The 18,741-nt window shown below is 40.9% G+C and overlaps 2 protein-coding genes across 3 annotated transcripts in view; both read right to left on the bottom strand.

Annotated features, from left to right (window-relative positions):
• The window catches only part of LOC143280875 (calpain-9-like), a 72,575-nt gene that overhangs the window by 39,581 nt on the left and 14,253 nt on the right, over positions 1–18,741 (bottom strand). For both annotated transcript variants that reach the window (XM_076585617.1, XM_076585618.1), the window contains exon 2: positions 103–172. In XM_076585617.1, the coding sequence (XP_076441732.1) occupies positions 103–172 (70 nt within the window). The remainder of the gene's footprint in view (positions 1–102; positions 173–18,741) is intronic.
• Positions 10,156–10,570, bottom strand: LOC143280877 (calpain-9-like). Its single transcript, XM_076585623.1, has one exon. The coding sequence runs from the start codon at positions 10,433–10,435 to the stop codon at positions 10,220–10,222; it is 216 nt and encodes a 71-aa protein (XP_076441738.1). The 5' UTR covers positions 10,436–10,570; the 3' UTR covers positions 10,156–10,219.

Here is an 18,741-nt window from a genome sequence, read left to right as displayed (position 1 = left end):
TCTGTGTGTATTCTTTTTTTCAACAACTTTTCACATGTTTTTCAATGGGTTCTGAAATTTTGTGTGTGTGTGTTTGTGTGTGACATCAGAAAATAAACTCACCCAGTTCCCCTTGGCGAACATCGAACCGACTTGCACCAGCTGAAATCCATTCAGGGTCACTGCAGATCTCCTGGAACGCAAAGCAAGGGCATTCTGAGAAGCACAATTACACAAACATACAGGTGATATATTACCCCCACCCAGCCACACACACACACACACACACACACACACACACACACACAAAACCAACAACCTCTGGTTCTACACACAATACTGTATTGTGCAAATTTCTTGCTATGCTGCAGCAGCAGAACTTAGAATGCGGGTATGTAGAATTCCATACTGAAATGTCAAGTGAAAAGAACATAAAAAAAACAAGGGAAAGAACCAATAAGAACAGTATAAGAATTCATACTTATATGGGAATGAGAGAAAGACAGACAGACAGACAGACAGACAAAACAAAGACAAAAGAGACAGAGAGAGAGAGAGAGAGAGAGAGAGAGATTGCATAAGGGCAGCTGTCTATAGAAGAGAGAGGGGGAAGAAAATATTACATAAGACAGTCCCTGCATGACCCATCAATAGAGTTCAGGGGCAGCAGAGTGTTAAGGTAAATAACCCCCACCAGCACATGCCTGGGCACCAATTGCAGAATCATGGAGGAGGTTACAGATCTGTGAAGCAGCTTTCTACACAGCCCAAAAGCACTTGGCAAATTACCATTGGCTAATTCTAGTCTTGGCTCAGCACCAAGTCAAAGAAACTGGAGGTTAAAAAAAAATCAAAATAAATAAGTAGATAAAACAAAAATTCCTGAAAACAAAAACCCGCGTGCTTACCCATTTCACCTTCTCCTGCTCTGAGTCAGTAACAAACAAGCTTCCAGTTTGAGTTTCTCAAGAAGGAATCACTGAGTTTGGACAAAATTCATCTGTATATACTACACCACATCTGCTGGGCAGATGTCTGACAGCAGCATAGCCAATTAACGTGCTTGCAAGGGCTTGAGTGCACACACACACACACACACACACACACATATATATATATATACTTTTTTTTTAACCTATCAGATTGGATTTTTATAGAATTTTGCCAGAGAACAACACTGTTGTGTTATGTATGCTCTTTTTCAAAGGGCCAGGTTTATCATCTCACTGATCAAATGACAATATTAAGACGCTCAGTTTGATTTTCCAATTGAACTCTGGAGAAAGGGCGAGAGCAGGATTCGAACCCAGATACTCACGGACACTTAACTGCCGGATAAGCGTCTTATCCATTCTGCCACCTTGATCCCATGCAAGCAAATGTATAGATCTAGGTTTTGCATCAGTGCATGTTCCCGTCTAAGTCTTGCTCCAAAGTCTCATTTGTAAAGATAAACAATTGTTTTTGTTTTTGTTCTTTTTTAATCCAACGCCTGAAACGTTCTTTCTTGCCTTTACTGCGATTACTCGTTCACTGATGATTAAGGCACTTACATCTATAGGTCTTCCCAATATCTCCACACTGCTTACGTTGTAGTTTCCACAAATTCCAATTTTCCGCCCTCTCCCTTTGAAGGTACGTAACTCTCAACGTGTTAATATTCGTTCACTGACAACAGGGAATCGATGTAAGTCGAGGTAAGTGTACTCTTTTTTTGTTGTTTTTATTTTGGGAGGTGGGTGGTGGGGCCGCGGGTGTGGGAGTGGAGGTGGGCGTCTAACAGAAACGATGGAGGGGATCTGGCGTTCTCGTTCTCAGTCTCTTTAGAAGTCGTTTATTCCCCCTGTGGATGAAAGGGTTATTGGTATAGCCTTCAACACACACACACACACACACACACACACTAATGATTTTTTATTTCTATGTAAATCATCATTCAGTCGGAAATGTGTGTTGTGTTGCGTAACACACCACTGAAGATTTTTGACTCACTTGTGTAAACAAAGTGAGTCTATGTTTTAACCCGGTGTTCGGTTGTCTGTGTGTGTGTCTGTGTGTCCGTGTGTCCGTGGTAAACTTTAACATTGACATTTTCTCTGCAACTGCTTTGTCAGTTGACACCAAATTTGGCATAAAAATAGGAAAAAATCAGTTCTTTCCAGTCATCTTGTTTAAAACAATATTGCACCTCTGGGATGGGCACAAAAAAATAAAAAAAATGAAGCCTAATTATATGCAAACTGCATTTACTGTTATATTTATATTTTTTGTATTCTCTAAACTTGGCACTTTGATCTCATATTCTGACCCAACAACTAGAGCAGTCATTATTATCGTTTTTTGTTCAAACAGGAACTTCTTTTGCTAAGCATGGAAGTTTTATTTATTTTGCAAACGTTTTGGTGCAGATAGTAAAACAGGGAAATTACTCTGTAATTAATGCTGGGGAGTTAATTTGCTTTAGACTGATCTTTCTCATCTTAAACATTACATTTTGAAAATATACTCAATCCATAAAAAGCCTGGATTTTTTTTTTTTTTTTTTTTTTTAAGTGTATCACAAGTGAGTCTTGAAGGCTTTGCCTCTCTTGTCTTTACTATATTTTGATTTGAAGAAGGAACAAGAGAGGCAAGGCCTTCAAGACTCACTTGTGATACACTTTTTTTTTTTAAATCCAAGCTTTTTATGTATTGAGTATAATTTCAAAATGTAATGTTTAAGATGAGAAAGATCAGTTTAAAGCAAATTAACTCCCCTAGCATTACAGAATAATTTCCCTTTTTTACTATCTGCACCAAAACGTTTGCAAAATAAATAAAACTTCCATGCTTAGCAAAAGAAGTTCCTGTTTGAACAAAAAATGATAATAATGACTGCTCTCGCTGTTGGGTCAGAATATCAGATCAAAGTGCCAAGTTTAGAGAATACAAAAAATATAAATATAACAGTAAATGCAGTTTGCATATAATTAGGCTTCATTTTTTTTGTGTGTGTGTGTGTGCCCATCCCAGAGGCGCAATATTGTTTTAACCAAGATGACTGGAAAGAACTGAATTTTTCCTATTTTTATGCCTCATTTGGTGTCAACTGACAAAGTAGTTGCAGAGAAAATGTCAATGTTAAAGTTTACCACACACACACACACACAGACAACCGAACACCGGGTTAAAACGTAGACTCACTTTATTTACACAAGTGAGTCAAAAATCAAGCAAAACGATTTGTGATGCAGTGCAAATAACATTCTTAAAACGCTTGCTTGGGCCTGTAAGTTTACTGTTTATCACATAGGCAACGATCTAATTAAGCCAAAACATATAAATCTATAAATATATATATTAGATATTCCAACATCTCTAAACTCACTTCTGAACAGGCTCCAGTCCCCATACATAAACAGAAGGTCACAAAGTAAAAGTAGGTAGGTACATATAGCTTTGTGTAATATCACGATGAAACTATAAATATCCTATACAGCTTCGTGTAATATTACGATTAAAATACTGATTCCGTTTAACAAAGAGCAATGATTAATACGGAGCCTCTCCTGCAAACGTGTACTGTCGGCCTATATCGTCTTTCTGTGTAGTCATACTTCTTTCCTCTATCCAGTAATTCTTCTCCCTCCGCGCCGCCGTCAGCCCTCTTTCCCCACCTCCCCCCCACAACCCGCACTTACAGTTCACACAGACATACCTGCCTGCACCGTCAGTCAGAAGTCGTGAAAGGTTTAGAGACCGACAGACTCGCGCACGCAGATCATGAGAGGGAAGTGAGGTGGGTCGAGTGGGAGGGAAGACGGAAAAGACGAAGAAGAAGGAGGAGGAGGAGGAGAAAAAAATCAAGAACAATCATAAGAAGAAAAGTAAGGAGAAACCCAAGACGGAGCAGCAATAACCACCACCTCCGTTCTTTGCCCTTCTCAATGCGTTTCCTTGGTAGCCCATACCCTAAAGCCCCCCCCCCCCCCACCCCCCCCCAACACGCTCGGCCGAACTACCCTTTGGCACAAGTTCAAACACCAGCTACCCACAAAACAACATTGGCGAAAAACCTTGGCTGCTGCACGTGGCAAGGATTGACTGCTTTCAGGTAGCAGTCTGCATGCCTGGCAGCCTTTGATGAGGACCGAGGTGATGAGCAAGTCAGACAAAACGAGTAGTTTCTCGTGCCAAATGGAACGGAGCACAAGTTCTAGGTACAATTATGAGCAGCTCTCCCAGAAAGGTTTGCATGACGCGAAACTGTGGATATGCTGTACTGCATCTGTTAAAAATATTATCTGTATTACAACGGCTCAGCAGTGAGAAGCTCGCTATTAGCGTTTGAAGTAAGTTTGTGTAGTGAACGTGTTTTCGCGTGCACATGTACCAACGCGCGTACAAACACGTGCACGAAATTCATTGGTTGCAACATTATCCTAATGCTTATCATTGTTGAAAAGTTCAGTCCCAAATTTTGAGAGAGAGAGAGATATTTAAAGCTTGTTCCACTTTCTTCTGAATAACGTAATCATAAAACAATGGCTTGCAGTTTTATGCTCATACCCACGCATACACCCCCATACAGGACGAAACACCACCCTGTAATGCAAACGAATATGCATTTTAACAGAAAGATGAAAGCCGCGTTACATTCGCGCACCGTGTCAATCAGCTTTTCTGCGAAGAGAGTACTGGCGAAATGGTATAGGGAGACAAAATGTAAACGGGACAGTTTCTGAGAAACGTAGTTTTCGAATGGGGTCAGTTCCGGCTTGTACTTTATAATCGTTCGTTTTTCAGTCATGTCTGCTCTGAAATCGGTACCCTGTGCAGCATTGCATTTCATTTCAGCGCACTGAAAAAAAAGAAAAAAAAATGTAATCTCACGCGTAAGCGTGCACGCACATACACTGATGCGCGCGCGCACACACACACACACACACACACACACACACACACACACACACACACACATCTGATACTCTGCATAATCCGTTTCGCTCAATAATAACGAAAACAGGGTATATATCGAGCCGACTGTCTACTCACCGATTCTTGTTTGATTAACAATGTGTCTCTGTATAATCCGTTTCGCTCAATAATAACGAAAACAGGGTATATATCGGGCCGACTGTCTACTCACTGATTCTTGTTTGATTAACAATGTGTCTGGCATCAATATCTCCATATTTCTGTAAAAAAAAATATTAATATCAATAAGTAAATTTTTAAAATCTTTCTTTCGATTTGACTGATTGATATATGTGTATGTACTTGCATGGACGCAGGTCTGTCTCGCACGAAATGGAGAAAAAAAAAACCAACTCTGATTTTGGTGGAACCAATGTTACAGGTAGGTATACCTACATGCACAGCTGTCGTGATGGGATTCTACAATGTAGAACGAAACACAATCATCTTTTTTTTTTCTTTCTTTTTTTTTCTTTTTTTTTCTTTCCCTTCATGTTAAAAAACAACGACGTCTAGGTTTGAAACAAAACGTTCAAACTAAAGTTGTTTATTTATTTTAGAGGATGACAGTTTCTCGACTGGCACACACACACACACACACACACACACACACACACACCGAGGGATATATAAATATATATATATATATATATATATATATCGCATGGACTACATGTACATGTTTGTAGGCCTTAAGTCCAAATTACAAACGTATGCTACCTGTCCTAATGATTCATTTCATTATCATTCATAACGTTCGTGGATTATGATTATGTTTGTCGGTGACACATAGGCTACACACCACCATGCTCCCAGTCACAGAGGCACAAAAATAATATCACTCAAAAACTCAGTCACATCGTAATAATCGTCATACTGTTCAATAATGCGTCCATGACTAAGCCCTCACAACGACAATCCGATAAATTAAGGAGTTTCAGATTATACTTTCGGGTTTTGCAGTGCTCATAAAAAAAGGGAGGGGGGCGGGGGATTTTTTTTTTTTTTTTTTTTTTTTTAGGAGAACGGATGAATGAAAATGAAAGAAAAGAACTAAAAACATACACGGGCTCTCCCCCACCCCCCAACCACACACACCCATGTAACACACACACACACACCCCCACCCCCCACCCACCCCCCCGGGACAATAACTGAACGGTACGTGGTCATTCCATTTGCATCAAGTTTTTATTCGGTCTTTATTGGAGTTTCCATCATCACACTGCCACCTGTTTCAGGTTGGTTCATTTCCCCCTCAACAGATGGAAAATTAATGTGACGACAGTCTACCGAGTAATACACATTACTTACCAGTATTTTCCATAGCCACAGTTTCCTTCTATTTGTATTGCATGGTTTCCGAAACGTATCATATTCTTTAATTTTGCAGAATCTTTTAGAAGTGCTTTATAATCTTTTGTTGTTGTTGTTGTTGAGTTCTCTTTTGTTTTTATTCTTTTTAGGGCGAGGATTAGACATCTTACAATGAAAAGGCAATGGAGGCGATAGAAGATAATCATTGTAAGAGGAAAACCTGTTATCAGTATTTGTTTTCTTTTTTCTTTTTCTTTTTTTTTAAAATTCAGTCAATATACAAACAACGCCAACGAAGACAACGGATCGACGACAACGGATCGACGACAACGATTATGTTGACGACAACCTTCTATCTGTCCTGTCTGTCTGTCTGTCTGTGTCTGTGTGTGTGATGTCTGGTTTTATTTACGTACATCTTGGTTTAATTTATTTACGTACACGTCCAATATATTTTCTTATCTGCTTCTGTACATCATTTCTGAAAGAATATGTAACAATATGGTAAATAATCACTAACAGAATGATCATGTAATCAGAATCAGAATAACTTTATTATCATATCAGTAAGAGAAATTAAGCGTGGTGAAGTCTGTTATGCACACAAAATACACGCATTACAGAGAAATATTGCATACAACATATATAACAAAAGCATATAGGGTATACAAAAGGATCACGGCTATTCAAACCCGAAAAAAATCACATATTCCATTGTTTAAATCTCTCTCTCTCTCTCTCTCTCTCTCTCTCTCTCTCTCTCTCTCTCCCTCTCCATAAAAAGGGAGAGACAAACAACCCGGACAATTACAGAGGAGTAGCCTTGACAAGTACAATTAGTAAAGTGTAAACACACATCTTAAGTCGAAGATTAAAAAAAAATGGACAGAATTTGAAGGGAAAAAAACATGAAGGAACAGGAGGGCTTTATAACAGGTTATAGTACTGTCGAACATATATTTACTTTATACGCTTTAGTCCAAAAGCATCTTTTACGTAAGACTAAGCTATACGTAGCATTCGTAGAAAAAAGCATTTGATTCTGTGAACAGAAACATCCTGTGGAGTACTTTAAGAAAAAGCGGGGTACATGGAAAGTTTTACATGGCTGTTAAAAGCATCTACGATTCTGTACTTGTACGTGTTCGTGACAATGGTATTCATTCAGACTTTTTTCAGTGTCCAAGAAGGGTTAAACAAGGTTGTATGCTAAGCCCACAGCTGTTTTCCTTTTTCATCAATGAATTAGCAGTAGAGTTATCAAAGAAGGGTCGACATGGAATACAAATGATACCTGGCGCAACAGAATTGTTCTTAATGCTATTTGCTGATGATGTTCTATTGTCTGAAACACCCATAGAGTTACGAAATCAATTAAATGCCCTTAAGCAAGAAACAGACAGACTACAACTAACAGTAAATCTCGATAAGACCATTATGGTGCTATGGTGACCGGAAAATAAAAGTAACCAACACATATAAATGACTAGGAATGTTATTCACAACAAAATTGAGTTTGACGTCTGTGTGGGATGAAGCAAATAGAAAAGGGGAAAAAGGTGTAATCCAAATCATAAAATCACTCAGGAGACTGCTTTCGACTGACGCACAGCTTTTTTGGAAACTTTTCGACACACAAATTGAACCAGCCTTGAACTATGGAGCGGAAATATGGGGACTCGTGTCAAATAACCAAATGGAAAAGGAACATACATTTGCAATGAAGCGCTTTCTTGGTGTCCCGTTACACTTATCAAACACTATAATGAATGGGGAAACCGGCAGGTACCCATTGCATATTAGATCAACTGTAAAATGCATAAAATATTGGCTCAAACTAACAAGACTGCCAGCATCACGACTGTGTAGACAAGCATATGAGATGCTGCTGCTGCAAGAGGAGAAGGGCAAACAGAAATGGGTATTCCACATCAAGAAAACGCTAACGGAACATGGATTCGGTCTTGTTTAGATGTGCCAAGGAGTAGGGCACGAGAGCGGCTTTGCATCGGAATTCGAAGATAGACTTACAACATGTTACAAACAAATCTGGAACCGGAGAAATATAGAGCAATGATAGGTATATATGGTTTTATTCATTTAAATCAATGAAGATATGATACTTTCACTTGCAAAATATGTATCTGAGGCAATAAATATACGGAAAACGTACATCATTGGTCCAAATACTCATTAATCAATTAAAAATTAGTTTGGGTTTTATGAGGTAAAAAGCATAGATAAAAAGGAAGGGCTACATTTCGATGGCCAATCTCGACATTGTAATTACGACTGAAAAAAGGCACATTACCTCCCTGTCACATGCACTTTAAGCTAATGACAACGTGCCAAAGTGTCGCAAATCTCTTATTAGTTTATGTTGTTTCAATTGTTTGTTGTTTTTGTGTGTGTGTTTTGTTTTTTGTTTTGTTTTGTTTGGGGTTGTTGTTTTTTGTTTTTGTTTTTGTTTTTTTGTTGGTTTTTTTGTTTTTCTTTTTTTTTCCATTTTATCTGTTTTGCACCATTTTGTTCTGATTAGTACCTACTATGTCACCAGAGCTTTTCAGCTAATGACATGAAACATTTCAGTGTTCAGTGTTCTCTCTCTCTCCAATGTGCTGACTACAGTGTTTATATACATGCCTAGAATTTGCTCCCAACCAACCCCATGCCCCAACTTTTCTTGTGCCTGTATGTCGTGTGTGTGTGTGTGTGTGTGTGTGTGTGTGTGTGTGTGAGTGTGTGGTGTGTGTGTGTGTGTGTGTGTGTGTGTGTGTGTGTTCTTTTTTTTTTTCTCCTGTTATGTATTTCTACTAACACCATGCTTTAATTTTATTTAGTATTTTGTAGTGTAGACCCTATGTTCATTCGCCCAAGTGGTCTTTTTCGGAAAATACTAAAATCAATATGACGAGTGGACTTTACAGATCTATTGGCTGAGCCCTGAAGGTCATGGGCAAAGATCAATTGCGTACACATATCTATACATATTCAAAGCGCATGCTCATATTCCTCGCGAACGCGAAGGACGACGTCGATAACATGTGAAGGAAAGTTGGAGAAGGAGACCGTTAAATATTTATTCAGAGAAAGATTTGTGAATGCCTCATCACTTACTGGATTATGCCCAAAGCTGCCATAAAAATATCAACAAAATCAGTCGGAATTCACAGTTAAAAACAATAAACCATGAGAGTTAATACCCTTGATGAAAATTTCCAGTCTTCACTTTTCTCAAAATTTAGTCCTTTTCACTTCATACGAAGTATTTGTACTTGGCTCTACTCAATTTTCATACCAACTTTAAAACTATAAAACTAGAATGAACATAAAAGAGAAATTGAATCAATCGTGTCCTACATTCCCGGCGGATGTAACAAAACTCTATCTAGATCCAGAGAAAACGGCTAAATGTTGCAGTGTGATTGCGGCGATAGCCACGTCTCCTTTACCGCGGACTTAAAAAGAATTCTTAACTGCCCTTAAAGATTTTTTGAATGCCCAAGATACACCAGAATAATATGATTTAAACAGCGTTCTCACTGCGAATACCGCAATCAATTTATCGCCCTTAAAAAAGCATGTTTAAATGTTAAATTTTTGAACGTCAGTTAAGGAGCCACGATAATGTATTGAGTAAGACAGTTTCTTCTCACCCGAACACGCGGGGTTCGAATCTGCCTTCAGAACTTTTCTTTTTTCTTTTTTTAACCTGAAGATTTATAATAACAAATACAGAACACATTTTAACGATTTTTTTTGTTTTGTTTTTTTTGTTGTTGTTGTTGTTTTTTAGTACGGCTTTTCTTTTTTTCTTTTCTTTTTCTTTTCTTTTTTTTTTTTTTTTTTAACCCGAAGCTTTATAATAACAAATACAGAACACATTTTAATGATTTGATTTTTTTTAAAGTGTATCACAAGTGAGTCTTGAAGGCCTTGCCTCTCTTGTTTTTCTTTAACTTATACTTCACTGAACTAGGACAGGGAGACTCACATGAGGGCGTTTCCACTCATACGGCCTGGGAGCCTGACGGCTGTAGAAGATGGAAGCGGGCTCAGCAGGGAAGTCGGGGTCCTCAAAGAGAGCACCTGCCTGCAGGCACCTCTGTCTGATGTCCTCGCACTTGGCCCCTGCCGCCTTGAAGCCCCGCCCGCTTCGGCTGGAGTTGGTCCTCCTGCTCATGGTGATGGTGATGGAAACAACCAGAGGGGGTGAGGTGCGGCTTCACCGAAAAACACTCCCCGAAAGCTGTATTCACCGAGTCTTGATTGTCTGTGACCGTTTCAAATGGATTAAATGTTTCTTTCACTTGTTTTTTTTTTTGGTTTTTTTTGTTGGTTTGTTTTTTTTTTGTTTTTTTCAACGAAGTGTGAAAACAAAACAAAAAATTCCGTGTGTTATCAGGTCTACGAAGAATCCCAAAACGTCCAGATTCACGAATTCAAATACTCACACTGAAGACGCCAACGAGTTCGGAAAGAAGAAGCAAATAGTACGCCGAGTTGAATATAAAAAAAAAATAATAATGTTCCAGTCACAACTATCTAGACAGAAAAACAAAAACAACCTCACTGCTCGAAACCTTTTTGACGTTTCTGCAGTTGCTTCAGTTGTTGACAGTGTTTGTTGAAGCCCCGATCTTCAGGTACCAAACTCGAGCAGCTTTGCTCACAACCAAGCTCCGAGTCTGGATGCGAAGGTGGCTGTTTCTTCGGTGGTGAAGCCTGAACTGAAAGCACCGAACACTGCTCGTTGGTAGTTCTTCACTGGGTTATATATGCATCTTCCCTCGCGGGTTAGCACCGTGAGCTAGGTGTTGGTACCGCTCGCGTGGAAGTGGAGCAGAGTGCCTCCTTTATTTCATAATGTACTGCACACTCGACTGCACAGCAAGGGGTGCCTCAGTGACCTGAGCACTGTTTTTGTTTCGTCTTTCACTGCTGCACACGCTGTCACTTCTGCTGCATGTATAGTCTGCTTCACCTTCAGTGCTGTCCAGCTTGTGACTTTTTTTTTTTTTTTTTTTTTTTTGTGTGGTTTTTTTTTTTGTTTTGTTTTTACCTGTACAGTTTGTTTCGCACTCCGTATTGTACGACAGCTGACGTTCGCTATCTTTATTTTATAGCGTGTTTCTCAGCTTCAGCACTGAACAGCTTGCAGGTGTAACTGTGTCACCCTCAGATTGACACAAGTGACTCCACACACTTCATTTTGTGCAAAAGCTGGTATCCCGACTACCACTAACATTTGCACAAACAAAACCTCTCTCCTCTCTCTCTCTCTCTCTCTCTCTCTCTGCGCACACGCGCGTCCGTGTGCCTATCTTTCTTTGTAAAAAGAAGCCAAAATCTGAGCTACGTGTTGAGGCCACTTGTATCCCTTTACATCTTGGTTATCACACACGCGTCAAACCGTTTCCCACACAATACTGCCAAACGTACACATTCAGATTGAATGAACACGCACACATCAAAACTGCTTTCCTCATCATTAATCCTGCGTCACACGCACACGACACACTAGCACACACATACACACAACACACACACCTGTGCCTATGTAACCAGAGCTGCTCTGTTTTATGCTCTGGGTCAACTTTGAAGAACACTGCAGCTGAGGCCAGCAGTTTAATTATCAACACACAAAAAAAGGGGGAGGGAAGGAGAGGGTGAAGAATGTGGCAGGGAATGGGATGAAGGTATAGTGGAAACACATCTCTCCTGACCATTCGCCACAAACACCGGACCTTATTGCATGCAGCTGAGCTGTTTCTGGCAGCGAAATGGTTTTGAGTTCCACGAACGCACCAACGAGTGACCGGCATGGCAATTACAGTTTGTAATAAGCCGTGCATGCAGTAGCCTTCTGCGGGGGACCCTGTTCTCCTGTGACCCTGCTCATTAACACAATCCAGCATCCCCCATTCCCTCCCCCCCCCCTCCCAACCACTCCCCCACCTCTTATCATGAACAGTTCTATGACACATCCTATCTGGAATCTGGATTTATATATTATGTGTGACCGTGGTTTGCTGAACGATGTTTTACTTTCCATGTAACACAGGACTGGACTGGTTGAGTCACGGGAGGAAAGAAGTTGGGAGGAGGTTGGGGTGGAGGGGGGACGAAGGTGGTGGTGAGAGAATGCAGGGGAGCAATGCGGAAGAAGTGGGAAGCAGAGAGACAGATAGGCAGGCATATACAGAAAGAATGTTGGAGAGAGAGAGGCATATCTCGTACATACTTATGCACATCGTTTAGCCCTGGGGATCAAAATTTACTTGGGGGAAGCAATTCAGGCTGGCGTCTCCACACCGGCTGAAGATCCACACAGGATATATAACTCTCCAATCCATGTGTGCACGTCTCTGTTCGCGACTGAATGACTTTCTCACCTGGAACGGTTTCCGGGTACCTGACTGAAGTACCAACCACACCACCCTCCCCCCCCCCACCACCGGTCCCCCCTCCCCCCACCACCGGGTCTCCACCTCCAAGACCCCCTCCCCCCCCGCCCAAATTACACTTCCCGTCAACTCCTACAGCTGACCCATCGCTTCTTAACACAACCAGACCGTTTCAAGCGTCAATGGCTCGGCATGTTCTGATGCCAGTCGCCAGACTTCTCACTTGCCCCGAGCAAGAAGCACGTGCAACCAGGAGCGTTGACCATATTTGCTCGTGGAATATTATCGACACGTGCGATGGCCACGCAGTGCATTGCCAGACCGGCAGCGCTCACATCTTCTTCCTCTTGTTTTACACATACCTACCTACATGGTTGGCTCTGAAGGCCTGACCAAGCGTGTTAGGGTTTATGCTAAAGTCAGGCATCTGTTGTTGTTTTGGGGGGTGTTCTTCTTTTTCTGTTTTTGTTTGTTTGTTTGTTTTTGTTTGTTTTTTTGTTTCTCTTCCCCAAAGCATGTTTAGTGTAGAATATGGATCAGTCCGCATGCTTCGACACCTCCTTGAAATTGAAATTCGATGAATTTCTTCTTCTTCTTCTTCTTCTTCTTCTTCTTCTCTCTCTCTCTCTCTCTCTCTCTCTGATGTATGTATAAAAGAAGAAGGCCACATGAAACAATGTGACGCAACTGTAGCCGATTAAACAGTGAAGTCTCGGAACTTACTGTTTAATATTCATCCAATCCATAAATGCCAAATAGTTATATGATGTCCACACTGGCCTCGTTTTGATCGTTTTCTCTAACTTAGTTTCGTTATGTGAAGATTCTAAAAAGTAGAGTAATTAGAATCATGTTACATGTCTGTCTGAGTGTGTATGTGTGCGTGCTTGAAATCTGATTGAATGACACAGGAAACGAATGATGAGCGCCCAATCGCACCTGTCAATCGACTCTACCCAGGTATAGGCAGCCTGTTGCGCAAAGGACTCCGTGCTTAGAGTTTGGTCTCCGACCGAAGACCGAAGACAGGCGCAATGTAAGTATCCATAAGTATCATGATCATCATCATTACCATAAATCAGCCGACGACACACTTTGCCACTGCGAACCCACACGATAAAACTCATGTTGGGGGCGTGGGGGTCAACATTCTGACGTCGGTTTCTCATGCCCTGGGGATTGAAGCCTTGAGAAGTTCGACCAATCACAAAATACATCACTAATATCAAGGTCGAACTCGAGCCGAACTGAAATTCATTGGCCAATCATCACAATGCTTTAGTCATTAACGGGCAAAGCCAGGTACAAAATGCCAGTGACTTATAATAATAACACCGACAACTCTAGATTTCTGATAAAAAAATTAATTAAAACATAAGACCCCGATAGGAATGTGACGCTTGTTGTTTTCTAGGAAGGGAGCTAACGCCGCCTGATCACCTCATAATGTTGGATCTGCTTTGCCTGAGTTAGTGCCCACTACGGTCGTCTGCTCAGGACTTCACAAAGTGTGAGAATCTGCGGAGAAAGTGTGAGACACAAGACTGCAGAGCTCATCTGGTAACCTCTTACAACTTTGTTTTCTAAAATTTAAACTGTTATATATTTTTTTTAAGTTTCATTATTGACAAAGTAAGGATGAGAGCAAAATCAAAATTGAGCACACAGAATTGGAACAGCATCTATTGTTAACAGAGTATACCTATGTTCGCAATTTTCCCTCTCACTCTGTCACCACCGCCCTGATTTAGGCTGTTTAATGAAAGAAAACAGGAAAATACTACCACTACTACTACGACTACGACTACTACTACTAATAATGATGATGATAATAATGTAACAACAACAATGATAATAAGTCGGTGCAGTTTCCAAACATACTACGACCGGCTGTTAATGTTCAGTGATTTTTTTTTTTATCCTTATTACACTGTGCAAAGCCACGACTGTGCTCAACTTATGCAGGATCCGATGATTGAACACAATGAGGCCTTTACAAAGACAATGATAGGCCGCTCTCCATACATTGAACAAAGGGCCCAGCTGTATAGGCCTACTGTTTGAGAGAGTGGCTAAAACAACAGCTAACGTACGTATGCCATGATGTGGTGACACACAGATGAGTTGTTTTCATTGACCTGAAACTGTATGACTGGTGGTTGTGCAGCCAGATGCAACCGTTAGTGGCGGAATGGGGCAGAGAAGGACAGTGACAGTTTATGGCATATCTATGCAAATACGCGTGGAGAATTTCACGAATCGTCCTGTTCACCCAATGCCTGTGTCTGCTGTATGGATTCTAAGCGACAGTTTACTGCTAATCTCCCTTCATACACAATATTGTGAGTAGAAGTCGGTTGCCAATATTAGGCAAAATAGCAACTTCAAAAAAAACAATATTTCCTGATGATCACGCTCCGGTGCACATGCAAATCCACCACACAAGAGCTGGGCGATTTATTAATAATTATCATAATGTCCACACGATGTTGATATGATGATATGGATACTGTTTAGCGCCTATCTTCAGTCAGAGACCAAACTCGACCCGCCTTATAAGTACCATGGACGTATAGGGTTCCCATTATACATCCATGCAAATACGGAGTCATTTGCACAACAGGCTGCCTACCTGGGTTGAGTCGACTGACAGTTGCCACTGAGCGCTCATCATTTGTTTCCCCGGCTGCATCATTCAATCAGGTTTCAGACACACACACACACACACACACACACACACACACACACACATACACTCACACAGACATGTAACATTTTTACGTGTATGACCGTTTGACCGTGTATGACACGCCATGTAAGCAGCCATACGCCGTTTTCGGGGTGAGAGGGTGTGCGGAGCGCATACTAGTTATGTTCTTGTTTCCATAACCGACCGAATGCTGACATGGATTACAGGATCTTTACCATATGTATTTGATCTTCTTTGTGAGTATACATAGGAAGTGGGTTCAGGCACTTGCATAATTATTATATTCGATTAAACATTTGTAACTGCTGGGTAAGAGACGAGCAGAAAGCAAAACATCAGTGTATGGCTCGCTGACGACGTAACAACTGGTCAACGGAAAATGCTGGTTTTTATCACGGTTGGGATGTAAACAGCAAGGGAAATAACACTGACTGCATCTTCTGAGGTGATAAACTCTGTTGAGTGCTGGTTGAAGAACACACAATTATACCTTATGGAAGTGTGACAAACTCTGTCAGGTAGGTTGGAAATTAATCCAAAGAAGAGATGTTGAAAGGATATTAAGGATGCCTTCTTCAGTCAGCCAGTAATTTTGAAATACATTTATAAAGATGCATTATAAAAGTAGCTTAATCATTAATATCATAAATAAAACAATAACCCCAAAATCATACTTTAAGTTTCTTTTAATGCATAACAAAAATCATTAAACAAAGGCTATCATTTTCATCATACATATATTTTGGAAATAAACGTCATAAACTGAAATATTCATATTGTATTTAATAGACTTAAAATGAAAAAAAGCTTCTAACAGTGAGTGACGTATAAACGAGAATGAACGAGACGCTGTTTTGAAAAATGAATGAGGGTAGGGAGCGGGGAGGGGGTTGGGGGTGGGGGGACTCCAGGGTACAGTGTAAGTGGTGTGCAATCTGTTACAGGCGAAATGGATGCCTTGATCACAGTGCAATACTGCATAAGTATAATCATGCATTCAGTCATTTTGTTGATTCTCAACCGCTTCAGTTCCTGTTTCCGGGGCCTACTCAGTGACTGGGTTGTGTGAATATCAGTGAGGTAAGTTCTTACGATTTCAATAACATGTTTGCTGAATCCATCCACACACACTTTTTTTTTGAATTGATAAATTGTGTGAGTGTATGAGAGAGAGAGAAAGAGAGAGTATAAATTGAATTGTGTGTGAGAGAGAGAGAGAGAGAGTGTGTGTGTGTGTGTGTCTGTGTGTGTGTGTGTGATTACGACTGCTGAGTCTGTGAAACACCATTCTGACAACCCTTTCTTGTATAGATCTTTGTGTGTGTAGGTGTGCGCACGCAAATGCGTATGACTGTGTGTGTGTGTGTGTGTGTGTGTGTGTGTAATTGGGTTGTGGGAAATCTTTTCTCTTTTGCGAATGCGAGTTATAAGCCGAAAGATATCTTTCACTGAAATTTAGTATGCCCCCCCCCCCCTCCCCGTCCCCCATTCCGCCACATACACACATACACGCGCGCACACACAACAAGTCTGGGCCATTTTTCATTTTCATTATCCACATTGTACATTTCGGTTACACCCTTGCGACGTGAGTATCAAAGTGGTTTTGTCTGCCTACAGCAGGAACTTAAGACAAGTGTTGTTCAAGTCTAACCGGAACCGGGTCTGCGCGACCCTGTATTTCCTTGCAAACTGCACAGTTCCCTGTGGAGTGTGTTATACTGTGGCGCAACTATAAATAGCCCACTTCTGAGTGACATGGAATACTAACGTCGACGCACGCATGTGTGTGTGTGTGTGTGTGTGTGTATGTGGGGGGGGGGGGGGGGGGGGGGGTGTTATTTAAGTTTCTTTCGACATCTAGAAACAAACTAGACGCGCTTATGCTTGTTCATTAACGATTAAGTGCAGCATGGAGGAGTGAAATGTGCGTCTGTCTCTTTCAGAGAGAGAGAGAGAGAGAGGGTGGGTGTATGTACACATGCCTGGAAGCAGCCAGTCTCATGTGGCTGAAATCTTGTGTCCCAATTAATTGAATGATTAGACTAGACTTATCTGCAAGTGGCTGAAATGTTGTGTACCAATGAATTGAATGATTAGACTAGACTTATCTGTAAGCTGAAGTATGACCGAGTTCTACCCTATGGAAGGGCCATTAATTACAATTGGAAAAGAAGACCACGTACAACAGAACAGAGATTTAGCCGCGCGCGCGTTTGTGTGTGTGTGTGTGTGTGTGTGTGTGTGTGTGTATGCGTGTTGTTGTTGTTGTTGTTGCTGTTTTTCTATCAATGGAACGCGGTGACACCAAGTCCGTAGACAAAACTCACTCGCATTCTAAAAAGTCACGAGAGAGAGAGAGTGCAATTGAGCTAAATAGTGGTGTCATGATGTCTGAAGTGAGTGATGTGTGTGTGTGTGTGTGTGTGTGTGTGTGTGTGTGTGTGTGTGTGTGTGTGTGTGTGTGTGTGTGTGTGAGTGTGTGTGTGTGTGTGTGTGTGTGTGTGTGTGTGTGTGTGTGTGTGGTGTTGTTGTTGTTGTTGTTGTTGTTGTCCGCACACAAAACTCACTCACATTCTAAAAAGTCACGAGAGAGAGAGAGTGCAATTGAGCTTAATAGTGGTGTCATGATGTATGTCTGAAGTGAGTGATGTGTGTGTGTGTGTGCGCGCGCGCGCGCGTGTGTGTGTGTGTCCTCCATCCTCCTCTTTTTTCCTTTTTCTCTTCTCTTTGTTTTTTTCTCAACAGACAATGAAATACAGTCTTCACTCACACGCACCATACCTGACAGCTTTCTTTCTTCTTTTTTTTTTTTTTTTTTTTTTTTTACCTACCCTATCGTCTGGCGCAACAATTGCCCCATGGTATCTTTCGGCATGCGATCCAGGAATGTGAGTGGTGAAACTGATTCAAATATTTCATTACTACTTTTCGTCACTTACAGTGAGGAAGCTTTGTGCGTACGTTAAGCGCATTGAGCTCAATTTGAGAAAAAGCACTGGATACGCGTTTATTGTTGTTGTTATTGTTGCTGTTGTTGGAATATTCCGAGTCAAAGGGAAGGCGGATGGCCGGCAAAAGTTACAATGACCACTGTGGAGCTCAGCGACTCTTCCAAGTTAGAGATTGCCGAGTTCAATGGTGTGAAGAAACAAACCACTTTGTGTATGTGTGAGTGTGTGTGTGTGTGTGGTGATGGTGCTGACCTAATACATATATAGAAACACTGGCCGCTTTCATGCAAGACACAGGCCATATTGTGACAATACCTTCTGGTTACATCCTAAGGTCATTCAGTTACAAGGATCTCTCTCTCTCTATATATATATATATATATGTATATATATATATATATATATATATATATATATA

Source organism: Babylonia areolata, chromosome 4, assembly GCF_041734735.1.
Source record: "Babylonia areolata isolate BAREFJ2019XMU chromosome 4, ASM4173473v1, whole genome shotgun sequence".
In the NCBI taxonomy this organism is placed as follows: Eukaryota; Metazoa; Mollusca; class Gastropoda; order Neogastropoda; family Buccinidae; genus Babylonia; species Babylonia areolata.
The sequence above is the reverse complement of the archived record's forward strand: the minus strand, read 5'-3'. Positions and strand labels throughout refer to the sequence as shown.

Coding starts and splice junctions, on each gene's coding strand:
- LOC143280877 (XM_076585623.1), bottom strand. CDS start 10,435: ATGAGCAGGAGGACCAACTCCAGCCGAAGCGGGCGGGGCTTCAAGGCG.